Raw genomic sequence first — 13,835 nt, 5'->3', positions numbered from 1 at the left:
CCATAATTTGAAAAGCAGAGAAAAAATAGGGGAGAACGGGATAAATAGAGCCAGTGGGTAAAATTAGCCACCCCCTTTATCTAGGTAACCATAAGCAAAAGTAATCATGTGACCACAAATTAAGAAAGAATAGTTCACATTACTCAATCCATCTTGGACTCAGGCACATGGAGAGAGTGGTCAGCAAAACAGAGCAAAAAAAAAAAAAAGATTTTTGTCACGCCAAGTGAATTCATCATGTTTCTTAAGTTATCAGTCTTGTATCTTAATCTAAAAAGATAAGTTTTGGACTTTATTACATGTTAATTCAAGTCAGTGTAAGCTACAGAACAAGGTCATAAACTCAGCATAACTATGGATCTGAACCACTGTGTGAAACAGTTTTGTCAGAATGGAGGTTGTGGGGTAAAACATGCCAGTGATGTTGGGGCAAGTTGAGTCAATGGATCAATTTACCCCCCAAAATTATTTTCTGATATTCTAGATACTAGAGACACTGTTCATGTTTGATCCCTGTTACAAGTGCTACAATGTTGATGAATAAATACCTAATTGTTGACTAGTGTTAAATTTAAGCCAAACACAAACATGCTGTACATACAGACAGGTGACAAATTAAAGGAAAAACCAACATAAAGTGTCTCAGTAAGGTGTTGGACCACCACATGCTGCCAGAACAGCTTCAATACAACCTTGGCATTGATTCTACACGTCTCTGAACTCTTCTGTGGGGATGAACATCATTCTTCAAAAAGATATTTCCTCATTTGGTGTTTTGATGATGGTGGTGGAGAGTGCTGTCGAATACGTTAGTCCTAAATCTCCCATAGGTGTTCAGCTGGGTTGAGATCTGCTGTCATAACATATGATTCACATCATTTTCATATTCATCAAACCATTCAGTGACCCCTCGTGCTCTATGGATGGGGGCATTGTCATCCTGGAAGAGACTACTTCCATCAGGATAGAAATGTTTCATCATAGGATAAAGATGATCACTCACAACTACTATAGATTAGCAGTGACTCTTCCCTCTAAAGGGACAAATGGACCCAAACCATGCCAGCAAAATGCCCCCCACAGCATAACAGAGCCCCCAGGTCCCCTCACTGTAGGGGTCAAGCATTCAGACCTGGACCAGGTTTTCCTTTAATTTGTCACCTGTCTGTTTACACAAAAGCACATTTACACATTCTTTCTGTAGTTAACACACAAAGATCACAGTTTAATCTTTACTGAAAATGTTGAGGTAACATGTTGAACAACAGGACACAAACATATGATTTTACTTAAAAGTACAAGTTTTTGCCTTTGTTAAATTGACAGCATTAATAAAGTTCAAAATTATTTTTAATTTTACAGTTAATTTATTTGATTTTGTGCAGTTTTTATATCAGTATATAATGGTAGTACTGTTTACTCCATCCCCATGCTCATTTTACCCCCACTTTGAGGTAAGTTGTGCCATTGGACTAACTTTTTTTGATGGCTCATTGTCCCAAAACCATAATAATTAGATAACTTGTTTTAATTTCCATGGATACACAACAACCTGAGGTATATATAGTAACTATTGTTTGAAACAAATACAGTAAAATCATCATATGTAAAAAAGTGGCTCATGTTACCCCGTTCTCCCCTACTATTACTATTTTTGTTGCCTACAGTCTGTGTGAAATTTTGTGATGGAAGTATCGACAGTAGTCTTACCTTTAAGGAAAATATTGACCATATTTTAAAGAAATGTTCACAAAGCCTCCATTTGCTACGCAAGCTCAACAGTTTTGGAGTGAGCCAAAATTTTCTGGATACTGTGTATGAGAGCCTAGTGAAAAGCATCTTATCTTTTAACATGATTGTGTGGTAATCTGAACATTGAGAGGAGGAACAAGCTGCAGAAAATAGTGAACACGGCCTCCAAAATCTTAAGGAAGCCACAAAAGCAGCTGAGTATGTATAATGAACTCTTAACAAGTAAAACTGACCCTTCTCACCCACTGTACAGTGAATTTGGACATTTACCCTCAGGGCGACTAATAGAAATATCTACAAGAAATCCTCAAGTTCTGTCAAGGTAAGAAATGAAACTAGGATCTGGTAGAATTATGAGTGTGTATGGTGTGACAATGTATTGTCGTATGTATATTTTTATGTTTTCATGACATTTCTTGTGGTGAAACTGAAGGCAAATTTCCCATAGACTGTATAAAAATAGAAATTTCTACATTGTGGACAATAAAGTTTACGTAAGTTTAAGTATACACTGGAGTGATTGAAATAAAAAATATTGAATGGAAATAATGCATGGAATTATATTATTGGTATGCTATAGCCTACTGATCATAGACGAAATTATAATATAACGTTGTCTTTTTAAATGGTCCTTTCAAGAGATTACTGCGAATTCACTTTGATTTGTTCATTGTTGTTGTATTGTAGGATCTTGTTGCTGCTGACAAAGAAAGAAAAGCTCAACTGACAATGATTTTTTTAATATTACGTTATGATTATGATTATGATTATGATTATTGTTGTTGTTGTTGTTGTTATTATTATTATTATTATTATTATTATTATTATTATTATTATTATGTACATGTCATGGATGTATTATCAGATTATTATTATATTAATGATTATTCATAATATATATTATAATCATATTAATTAATTCTTATACATCATGGTACATGTTCATGATGAATGCAGAAAAAAGCTTTTTTCTACAGTCTATGGAAAAAAGATAGCATGACGTTGGGCAACACGATGACATCATCTCCACGCGCCTCTGGAAGCCAGGAGGCGGCAGGACGGTCCTCTCACTACATCTGTGGTTTTGTTTTTGAATTAGCTGCACACGGCTCATCGTTATCACTACCAACCGGACATCTGAGCTCACATCAGACATGTCTGTCACCGAGATGTTCAGTTACATTCAGGGCTTCCTGAGCGCCGACCAGGACATCAGAGAGGTGAGAGCGAGCAGCTGCAGGGCTGCTAGCAGCATTAGCTCACACAGACAGCGAGCTAGCCGCTGAAGCGTGAAACGTTTCCACCTCAGAGGCTGCTCTGTAATGACTGTAAAGTCCTGTTTATGTAAGCAGCAGCGCCTCTAAGGGTTGACTAGGATGTTCGTTTAACACCACTGTATCCAAGTCGATAAAAAGTCGTAAAGGACGTGTCACTTTTCTTTAAATATAAACCACATTACGCTCTGCGCGCATAGCAGAGAGGCCACACCGAACTTCATTCATTAATTGTGGATTAAATGCTGTCTTGCTCATCTGCCAGGGTGTAGGTCCTGCAGCAGATTTCAATTCATTTCAATAGAAAAGAGGGTTTGTGCACTTTGTTGTAGGATATCCGGAAGGTGGTCCAGGTTTTGGAGCAGACTGCCAGAGAAATTCTGACTGTACTCCAAAGTGTCCACCAACCATCTGGATTCAAAGAAAGTGAGTGTTTGACACATGAAGAACTGTTTTGACTCGTGCTGAGTATTTTTTTTTTTTGCCTTTCCATATATAAATGAATCTTTTCCTTTGCTCTTTTAGTTCCCAGTAAATGTGCAAAGGCACGGGAGTTGTTCTGCATGGTCAGGACACATATTGCAGACCTCAAAACAAAATTTCCTGTGGAGCAGTATTACAGGTAGGACACCACACAGAAAGACACTTCTCACTGTCATAGAAGTTTGCAGCTGCACTTTGAGGTCTGTTTGGAAGGGTTGTCATACAAAAGTTCATTCATAAAAAAAGAAATCTGGAGAAATAATAATGCATTTTGTGTGCTCTCAAAGCAAGCTCTGTATCTGTGCCATCTGCTTTGGCAATTACTTCCTTGGATTACAATGTTGTCTTTTAGACTAAACTGTTTCAGTCTTTCCAAGACGTCATTGTCTGGTTGTGTCTTAGCTTTAACCTCTGATCATTCCAGTCAGTCTTTGGTGGGATTTCCCCTGTCAGAATTTCATTTTATTCAGGAAGAATTACACAGAAGAGGGAACCCCTCTGATGTTATTGTTTTCTCTCCTTTTCTCTGATCTCTTTGATCCCAATTTAGGTTTCATGAACACTGGCGGTTTGTCCTGCAGCGCTTGGCTTTCTTGGCAGCCTTTGTTGTCTATCTGGAGACTGAAACTCTTGTGACTCGAGAGGAGGTGGCCCAGATACTGGACAGTAGGTACCAGTTCATGTGGTGATGTGTAACTGTTACTGAGGCTAAGCTGCTTGACTTCTTCTGCCCTCTCAACCCTACAGTCCAGGTGGTGCGAGAGAAAGGTTTTCACCTAGATGTGGAGGACTACCTGGCAGGTGTGCTGATCATGGCCAGTGAACTGGTGAGTTTGTTGTACATTGCGATGGTCTTACAACAACACTACACTCAGAATAGAATGATTGTGCCTTATTTGCATATACGTACATTATAAATACAGCTCTATACATCAAGGTTTCCACTTCTCTGGAGACACTTATTGTTTGGAACATACGGATCACTGTTGGATCACCGGAAGTAGATTCTGCTGCTGTGAGAAGTTTCTATAGACATTTTGACATTTGAAGTATTCCTTATATTCGTGCTGTTGTGTCCCCTCTCAGTCACGGCTGGCGGTAAACAGCGTGACAGCAGGAGACTACAACCGGCCGCTCCGCATCTCCAACTTCATCAACGAGCTGGACTCGGGTTTCCGACTGCTCAACCTGAAGAACGACCCGCTGCGGAAGCGCTACGACGGCCTCAAGTATGACGTGAAGAAGATCGAGGAGGTGGTGTACGACCTGTCCATCCGCGGCTTGGCCAAGGATACGGAGACCGGCGGGGACAAGTAGAGCTCGGAGGAGGTGACTGGCCATGGGAGACGGAGGATGGGGGCGGTGGCTTCCCCGGGCTGGGACCTCTGCACGGCTGCTGCAGATCGGAGACTTTACACCACCTGGAAGGCAAGACCCAGGGATCTGCCTGAGGCCCCAGCAGCCTAGGACAGACTGTGTGAGAGTGTGTGTGTGTATGAGTGTGTGTTTTGTGTGAATGAAGTGTTTTAGATGAATGGCAGTCTGTCAGAAGAGTGGTAGAGGTTGACACCCTCGTTCTGAGGCGTAAGATTGAAGGTTCATTTTTTGGAAATCTGTGTTCTCCATTTTGTTGGATTCATGTGTTATTGTTTCACTGAGTTTGCAACAGACATCTTATTATTTAGAACAGTATATTGATGTTTAATTCATTCAAGAAGAGAGCCGGAGATTGCTCTGAGTGGAGGGTTCCAGCCGTGCAGAGCTTATTTCTGTGGTTGTTTGTGTTTATTTGCAAAAAAAAGGAAAACGAGAAATGTGTTTTTTGTTGTTGACCACCTGAGTTGACCCCCCCGGTGATATTTGTTAGGACTCTGAATTATTGTCAGAAAACGGATACAGGAGCCTCATTTATGAACAAAATATTTGATGCAACGATCAGATGATGGAATCTAGAATAAAAAAAGAAAGTAACAAGAAATCAGAAATAATTATTGCATTCTTATCAGATTTTGATCATTTTTGACTTTCATTAAAAAAAAAAGCCTTAATTTGGATGTTGGTCATTAGCATGTACCTGTGCTAACACCAAATTTTATAAATGAGACTTCAGGAGAGGTAGAGCCAAAGAAACAACAAGGGTGCACTTCACAGGATAGAAAGCTACTCTGTGATTAGTTCGGCTCCTTGTTTGTCATTTTTTCCAACAGTGCCATGAATATGTCTGTTGAGCCATTTCAATATTTTTGTTGTTAGACGATGAAGCTTTCTCTAGAAATCCATGAGCAAACTAGTCAGAATGTTATGTACTGCATGGAATATATATGTATGGTTTTCCTTTTTTTTTTTTTTTTCACTTACGGAAATGTCTTGAATGTGTGTTTCTATTGTCTGCATCCGTGTTTCAGTTTTCTTCAGTACTGTAGTGCAGCTGGATTGTATTTTCTAGAAAGAATTCACCTTCGCTCTCTGTCATCTTGTGCTTTTGTTTCCCACAGTGATAAGTGCATTCCACTTGTATGTATATCCTGTCTGTTCTGAAGATGCTTACTGTAAATATATTTCTATACTCTACATTTCATGGTTCATCAGACTTTCAAACCAGCATCACACAAATAGAAAAACAACAGGGTGTGTTTAAAATCTTTTAATATAATTCACAATATATTACATCAGGGAAATAATACACCAGGTCTTTCAAATGCAAATGAGGAAAAGAAAAAAAAAAAACTGTACGCAACTCAGCAGGTTTTGTTTTTTTTATATTTTGAAAGGGTTCATCTGAAACAGCATCCTGCGACAGCACAGAAGTGTTGGTGTAGAGATGAGCAGCCCCGCCCTCCAAAACACAGTGATTCGCTACCTCTTTTAGCAGTGCTACTTCATAACATAAAACAGCATCAGTATTAAATAGTGATTTTGGTTTGATGACTGGATCGACTGTATTGTCTCCACCCGCTGACATCAGCTTTGGTCGATTCCTTCTAACAATGGAGAAAGATGAATAAAGAAGACAGCGTAACATGCTGTATGTTCCACCAGCAGTTATACTGGAGAGGTTTTTTTTTTTTTTTTATCTCTGAATCATAATAAAGTGCATTAAACAAAATAAAGCCTTCATAAATTAAAACACACTACAGATAAGGTTATCACATCATGTCAGCAACCAGGGACTGTCAGTAATATTGCCTGTAAATGTAGCTCAATCAAGTGCCAACAGAGGGCAGTCTAGTCCCAGTCTCGGATAAATGCTACTGTGATAAGTTGCAAATATTTCAGTTTTCAGCATAACAGTAAACAAGTACCAAGGCACAACAGCTCAGTGCTAGGTCACATAATTCCACACAGTTAAAACTGTGTCATGACAAGATGGTTGAGATGTTTTTTTGAGTCCATCATCTGGTAACGAGAGTTTCTCAACCTTTACTGGCACAATACCCCACAATGAAAGCATGTTTTAAATATGTTTAAAAATGTTGGGTTTATACAGAAACTTTGATATATTTGACCCCTATTTGATTTTGATTAGTACAAATATATAGTACTGAAATGACTGATAGAAAGCCAGTCAACAACAATTTGTAATAATAATTAATAATCGATTTATAATTTATCAAGCAAAATTGCTAAATATTCTGTGGTTTCTGCTTCTTTAAATGGAAGAACTGTTTGTTTTATATCAGTGTAAATTGAATATGCTTTGATTTTGGGTTGTTGGTCAGATAAACGATTGATTTGAGGACATCAACTTCTTGGTTCTATCTGCAGTTTTTCAGACATTTGTGTATCTACCAAAAAATGAATCAAAAGATAAACACATCATTGATAAATAATGAAAATAATAGTAGCTATAAAAATATATGAAACAAATTTAAATATACTAACTGGCATCAAAATTTCTTGTTGCTGCAAAATAAGCGAGGTCCCGACCCCAAGGTTGAAAAACTCTGCACTTAACACACGGCGAGGAAAACTGTATTTGACTTTACGTATTTGACATGACTTTAATACAAAGGAGACTGACTGGACTTCTCACAAACTGCTTTCATGTCACTAAAATCATCTTAATCCCAATGACTGACTGGAACTTAGTGTTAGAAAGCTTTATGCCAACAAACATGAAGTCATTTGAGACTTCAGTTGAATCTGCCTCATGTAACACAGCACGCATTGAAGCAGGAAAAACGCCACAACGCCAAAGGAAACCTTGGGAAATTAAATGCATATACAGTAGCTACTTCTTTTGAAACTGACAGATTATTGCTGTTACGTGAGTTCTCATTTAAACACAGTGATACAGGAGGTCTGTTCAGCCTATAGGAGAGGCTCTACTCAACTGCATCTCTGGCAGTGAAAGTTGCTGTACCGCCGTGGAGGGCGGCACACGGACAGGAGAGGGCAGTGACGACAAACAGAAACCACTGAACACAGCTCTTGACCACATCTCTGCCTGTAAAATCCAAACACAAATGTTTTTTTCCCCCAATGTCTTGTCCATCTTGTATAAAAATGACATTACAATTTTTCTTTTTGCAGTCAGTCATGTTCAGTCATGCTTTTCAACAGACACACCTTATTTACTGAAAACACAACTCTCTTTCTTCAAGAGCAAACAGTCTTTACAATCAAGGCTGATAAACACAGCCCAGTTTTTTTGGTTGTCCAAGAATCTGATCATTTTCTTGATGTAACGACTTAAAATTAAATCTTCATACATTATAATGACAGTATGTCGCACTTATAGCTTTGTAAAAAAAAGTGCTATATCTTTCTTTTACCCATACGAGACTTTGAGAAAGATTTTTTTTCACCGAAATCTGACAAGCTGTAACAGTGGTGTTGCTCAGAAATGCTTCTTGTTGTCAGTTTATTTTTGCAGTAGAAGTATTCAGGTTATTTACAGTGTAACAAAGGTGGTGGGGATGGTTAGTCTCAGGAGCGGGTCTGGTTTGTGTTGATCATGATGTTGGGCAAAGCGTTGCGTCTTTTCCTCCAGGTGCCCAAGTCCCGAGTGTATCTCTTTATCTGATGGAACCACTGCTGGGTGCGAGATTTGTCCGAGGCGCGAAAAACAAAGGACTCCCGCCGAATATCGAGCACCTCGAACGTGTCCTCACATTCTGGGTCCGTTGACACCACACAGTTCCCCAAGCGGATGGGCTCTCTCAGTACTGTGAACTTTCCACTGCTCTTGTCCTTGATTAGAACCAGCACTCCATCTCGGATGCTTTCTCCACAGCCCTCCACCACATCCCCCCGAGCCCCTAGGTCGGTGCCCTGTCCCGGGCCTTCACCGGCCCGCTGTGTCCTCACCATCAGAAGACTCTGGACATTTTGGAACTTGAGGGCCTTGCTGCCCTTCTTCACCCATTGGCCATCTGCTGGCTGGGACAACTGGAGCGGTCCTTCCATGACAAAGCGTGTGTGCTCTCTCGCCCAGCCAACAGTCTTCATCGATACCTCTCGCATCTCGATGTTGATGACCTCCCGGTTCTTACGGCTGTCGCGGCGGAAAGAGCGGAGGGACCAGGTGACGCCGTTGCCCTCCTGCTTGGTCTTCATGTTGATGTGCTCCAGGTGGGATTCCACACGACTCTTGGCCTCACGGAGACGTGCATAGTCGGGGTGACATTCAGGAGTGACCTTGATGATTCGGCTCAACAAAAGCGGGTATTTAGTCACACGCTGGAGGGGCGCCATGAGGAAGGAGCGCAAGTTCATACGACGCAGTGCTGTGTTGTCATTTTGGGAAACATCCAGGAAGATTCTGAGAAGAGAAACAAGAGAAAATGAAGACAGAAACTCAGAGAATGTTACAATGTGCCTGTCCTGGGAAAACTCTTTAAAAAGTTGATTAATGGAAATCACAGGACAGCTGAACTCATGGGTGAGCTTTGGTTCTGTCTAAAAATACAAGTCATTGCAGCTGCTCGACTCTCAAAATAGACCATCCTCTGAATTAGTGATAACCCCCTGTCTTTTCCATTAAGAATTACACAGAGCAGCTGTGGCAGAAACAAGAGAAAGCTCCCAGAGTAACTTTTCCATCACACAGGCCAACAGGAAGAAGAATCCTTGTACTGTGTGTGTACCTGAGCAGTTCTTTCTCCTTCTCCAGTGTGTTGAGCATGTTGACCGAGGTGGACTGCTGCAGGCAGTAGGTCTGGAAGGCGGGCAGCATGTTGACGAACTCCAGAAAGATCTCTCCTATGTACACGGTCAGCAGATCCTCATCTCCCTGAGGTCACACCACATGAGGGCAAATGCTTGTCAATGTACAGCTGAAAAAACTGATCTCCATCTTAAGTCATTTTTGTCCATCATTGTGTCCCAACAAGAGTAAGAATCTACAGCCACACCAGTGGCTCTGTGTTGTTGCTGTATGAAAACTCTGACTAGTGCTGGTGGTGCTAGAGGAAAATTTAGGGGATCACTAAGGTCTTTAGGATTCAACTTCTGGGCACCATGAATGTCTGTCCAAAATGCCACAGCAAATCATCCAGTAGTTGTTGAGATATTTCAGTCTGAACCAAATCAGTGGACTGACCGGCAGACCGTCTTTACTGTTTGTAGAGCTTTGCTGCTAGCATAGCTGAAATAGCTGAATCTGCCTACACATGAAATGTGTTAAATCAGCCAACTCACACGAAATTAATTGTCATGTGAATGCAGAAAATGCAGAGAGTTTATTTTTGACATCTAGGCTTTGACACTGTCATCCCCCACAAGGATACACCAAGCTCAGCACAGCAGTGACTGGGGAGTGACAATATGATGATAATAACTAGAGCTTAGCTTCAGAGACTACAGGTTAATGCTGGGGAGGAGATGGGACTCATAAAATGCTATATGAACAGCAGCAGTGGCAGTTACAGCACGCAATAACTTCAAGATGAACAGTGCACCAACAGGCATGGCAAAGCAAAAGAATGTTGGGAAAAGGTGCATTGGTCTGTGTGCTGGAGTGAGATGAATATGTCATGTCATGTAGGAGTAGCGGTGGACTTGAGTTGTCTGCCTGAACTAGTTTGCAGGCTTTGCTTCATTTTAACCTGCTTCTAATACTTCAATCAATTTGTTTCAACAATTTTCCAGAAATGAGACAGGATGGAAACTGTCAGATCGTGGGACTTGAATCAAGATAAAAAAGCCAATTTGTTCCATTCCTCCGTCTCTGCCTGCTACTTGTGTGGTTGGTTCTGCTTCCTGAATCATAAACCAATAGGCAGAGTAAGGAAGGACATCAGGAAAGAGTGGGGCTCAGCCTATTTAATGGCTTCATTTTTAACCCCCCTCTTTTCTCTTCTTCTTTAGCCTCCAGCCAGTTTCGGTTTAGGTTTTGTTTGCACACATCACACACTTCATTCATTACCAGTCCTAATGTTGCACCGGCTACTACTACAAGCCGAAGCCGCTTTCAAAATCCTCTGTCAGATTTACAAGTTTAAACAGTTTGGCTCCATCTGTCAAATGTAATATTATCACTCCATGCAGTATTATGTCCTTCTCAGTCTCTGGATGCTGTTTTTTTTTTAACTGTTCCTCCATTTAACACAAGTTCCCATCTTTTGTAATAAGCTCCCACTGCAAGTTCAGGAGGAAGGTTCTGTCAGAATTTTCACATCTGTGCTTAAAACTCATCTTTGTTATGGTGCCTCCTTGTTGGGTAAATGTTCAACTGACTTCTGCTTGTCAACTAGTAACCTCAATTCTGTTATTCTGTTCTGTTTATATTTGGTAATGACTGTGATTCTGCCTGTGTGTGTGTGTGTGTGTGTGTGTGTGTGTGCCTTTTTGGACTCAATAACAGTCTAAAATGTTTAAGATGGAGATTTTAGCAGTGCCAATGTATTGTAGGCAACTGCACTCAAAAGGAAGCATGACATTTAAGGTTTTTCTAAATGTTAATCTGAAGGTGACTTATGTAATACCAGCAGGCGCTCTAAGCATAGAGCATTAAAAATCAGCAAAAGAGGACCACTGTATTTAAGCCCCGATGTGTGGGTGTGTGTATATGTACAGTATGTGTATGAGAGAGTTGGTCACCTGGTCAAAGGCTTGGTCGATGCTGTCCTGCAGGTGTTCAGTGAAGCGGTCATTGACGTCTATCAGCTCCTGAACGTTACCAAACACTACAGTGAGCTGCTCAGCTGTCAGCAGCCCGGCGCTCTGCATGGGGCAGTAAAACTCCTCCTTGATGATCCGCAGGTCTTCCCCGTAGCTCGACTCTGTGTTCAGAAACTCCAGGATGGCTTCCTTGCGCTCGGTGCGCAGCTTGGAGCAACGTTCACACATGCTCTCTCCTCGCTCCTTGGAGGCCCCGTCTCTCTGGCCACAGTCCGGACAGGGTCTCTGCGCCTCCCAGGCTCGGAGGGAGGCAGACGGTCTCTTCCAGGTGCGGGACAGGCCCGGGCCGATGCCGCTGTCTACCCTTTCCACCTCAGCTCCTCGGCTGCGGCGGTAACGGCGAGGCTCGCTGTCCTCCTCCTCCCGCTCATCACTGAGGCCCACCACACCGCTGTCAGCGCTCAGGCTGCTGATGGTGCTCCAGCGATGCTGCCCTGTGCGAGTCACACCCAGACCCGCCTGCCGCTCCTCACCTGGGGGCTCTGAGCGACCACGAATTGCTGCTGGAGCTGAAGAGAGGGAGGTCGACAGAGTCAGATTAGTACTGATGCTGTTTATGGATTCATTTTCTACACTCAACAACAGCTTCCTTAATGAATGCCCATTTAATCTGGACTAGTCATTACTGGTCATGTCAAAATGAAGAAACTATTATAGATATCATCTTTCTCCAATAATTAGATTCCAAACCCTCCAGTCAAGGACTTAACCTTTGTCCACATGCATGTCAATACAATGTGTGTGTGCTCAAAGCCTATGTGTGTGCTAAACTAGTAAAACAAGGTTTTAGATGTTTCAGTCAAACATGTGGTTTATTATACAGATTCTATGTTAGCTATATATTAATAAGAGACCACAGGATGATGATAATTTTGTGGTACTGAGGATCAAAGTATTTCCAGTTAAGATCTTTTGTATCTGCTAGAGAGAGCAACTAGGTCATCATTAGCATATGCCATATTGACTGACATTCTGTGGCCCGCGTCCGGTGTCAAAGAGCTTCTGTTGACAGGGAAGAGCACAGTATTATCAGGGGAAATGTGTGTGTGTGTGTGTGTGTGTGTGTGGTGTAAGCTGAGTGCAAAGGCTAAAATATTCAGAGACAAGCGTAACACCAAGTTGCATAAGAGATGTTAAACAAAACAAATGCAGCTCTTAATCTTTTAAAACGCGATGGAGTGTAAAATGCCAGGCTTAGATGGAGCTTCATTCACAATTTAGGGTGATTCACCTCCCCGATGAGGTGAGGGAGATGTAATGAGGACATGGAGGTCTGTGAAAGGCCACAGTTTTATAAATAGAGAGGGCTGGATATTATTTACCAGAGGGAAGTGTGAAGACATAACTCCTGACACAAAGCCTGTTTTTGCACAAATAAGTTTATATATTACTCTGAAGAGGTCCATAACATCAGTAGGAGTGTATGTATGTGTTTTTAAGTGTTGTAAGTGTGCTCTATGCCTTACTCAAGCATGTTTGTTTTTCTGTCCAGTAACAGGATATCTTAAAAACTACTTAAAGGGCAGGGGGAGTTTTTTAAAGTGTAAAAAAATAATCCTAGTAATGTCATAGTAACGTCATCAGGGTTATCTCAATTTTGATTTAGAGACTACAAGTTTATCACAGAAGGTCTCTATTACAAACTGGGGATTTGTACAAACAAGGGATGATAAAAAAAAGCCAGAGAAGTGTATTCCAAGAGCCGGGTTCTGCTTGAGGTTTCTACCTGTTAAAGGGGAGTTTTTCCTTACCGCTGTCGCTCATGGGGGAATTGTTGGGTCTGTATATTAAAGAGTATGGTCTAAACCTGCTCTGTGTGAAAAGTGCCCTGAGATGACTTTTTGTTGTGATTTGGTGCTATATAAATAAAAATTGACTGATTAATTGATTGATATACAGACGGGTGACAGATTAAAGGAAAAACTGGTACAGGTCTGAATGCTTGACCCCTGTTCATCCCTCCAGAGGAGTTCCAGAGACTTGTAGATTCAATGCCGAGGCTGAGGAACACCGTTCTTCTAAAAGATATTCCCTCATTTGGTGTTTTGATGATGGTGGTGGAGAGTGCTGTCTAACATGTCAGTCCAAAATCTCCCATTGGTGTTCAATTGGGTTGAGATCTGTTGACTGTCAAGGCCATAGCACATGATTCACATCATTTTCATACTCATCAAACCATTAAGTGGCCCCTCGTGTCCTGTG

At 41.3% G+C, this 13,835-nt stretch overlaps 2 protein-coding genes across 2 annotated transcripts in view; one reads left to right on the top strand and one right to left on the bottom strand.

Moving 5' to 3' along the window:
- Positions 1-2,770: 2,770 nt before the first annotated feature.
- Positions 2,771-6,080, top strand: tsn (translin). The gene is made up of 6 exons (XM_042426607.1): positions 2,771-2,972; positions 3,359-3,452; positions 3,552-3,648; positions 4,060-4,175; positions 4,257-4,336; positions 4,596-6,080. The coding sequence occupies exons 1-6, from the start codon at positions 2,907-2,909 to the stop codon at positions 4,824-4,826; spliced, it is 684 nt and encodes a 227-aa protein (XP_042282541.1). The 5' UTR covers positions 2,771-2,906; the 3' UTR covers positions 4,827-6,080.
- The window catches only part of si:dkey-91i10.2 (uncharacterized protein LOC555224 homolog), a 26,266-nt gene continuing 17,780 nt past the window's right edge, over positions 5,350-13,835 (bottom strand). The window contains exons 5-7 of the mRNA XM_042426606.1: positions 11,553-12,142; positions 9,599-9,744; positions 5,350-9,273 (exon numbers count right to left, since the gene is read on the bottom strand). Of these exons, the coding sequence (XP_042282540.1) occupies positions 8,439-9,273; positions 9,599-9,744; positions 11,553-12,142 (1,571 nt within the window). The 3' untranslated portion in view covers positions 5,350-8,438. The remainder of the gene's footprint in view (positions 9,274-9,598; positions 9,745-11,552; positions 12,143-13,835) is intronic.

Source organism: Thunnus maccoyii, chromosome 11 (genome assembly GCF_910596095.1).
Source record: "Thunnus maccoyii chromosome 11, fThuMac1.1, whole genome shotgun sequence".
Taxonomy (NCBI): domain Eukaryota; kingdom Metazoa; phylum Chordata; class Actinopteri; order Scombriformes; family Scombridae; genus Thunnus; species Thunnus maccoyii.
This window is presented reverse-complemented; position numbering and strand designations above follow the sequence as displayed.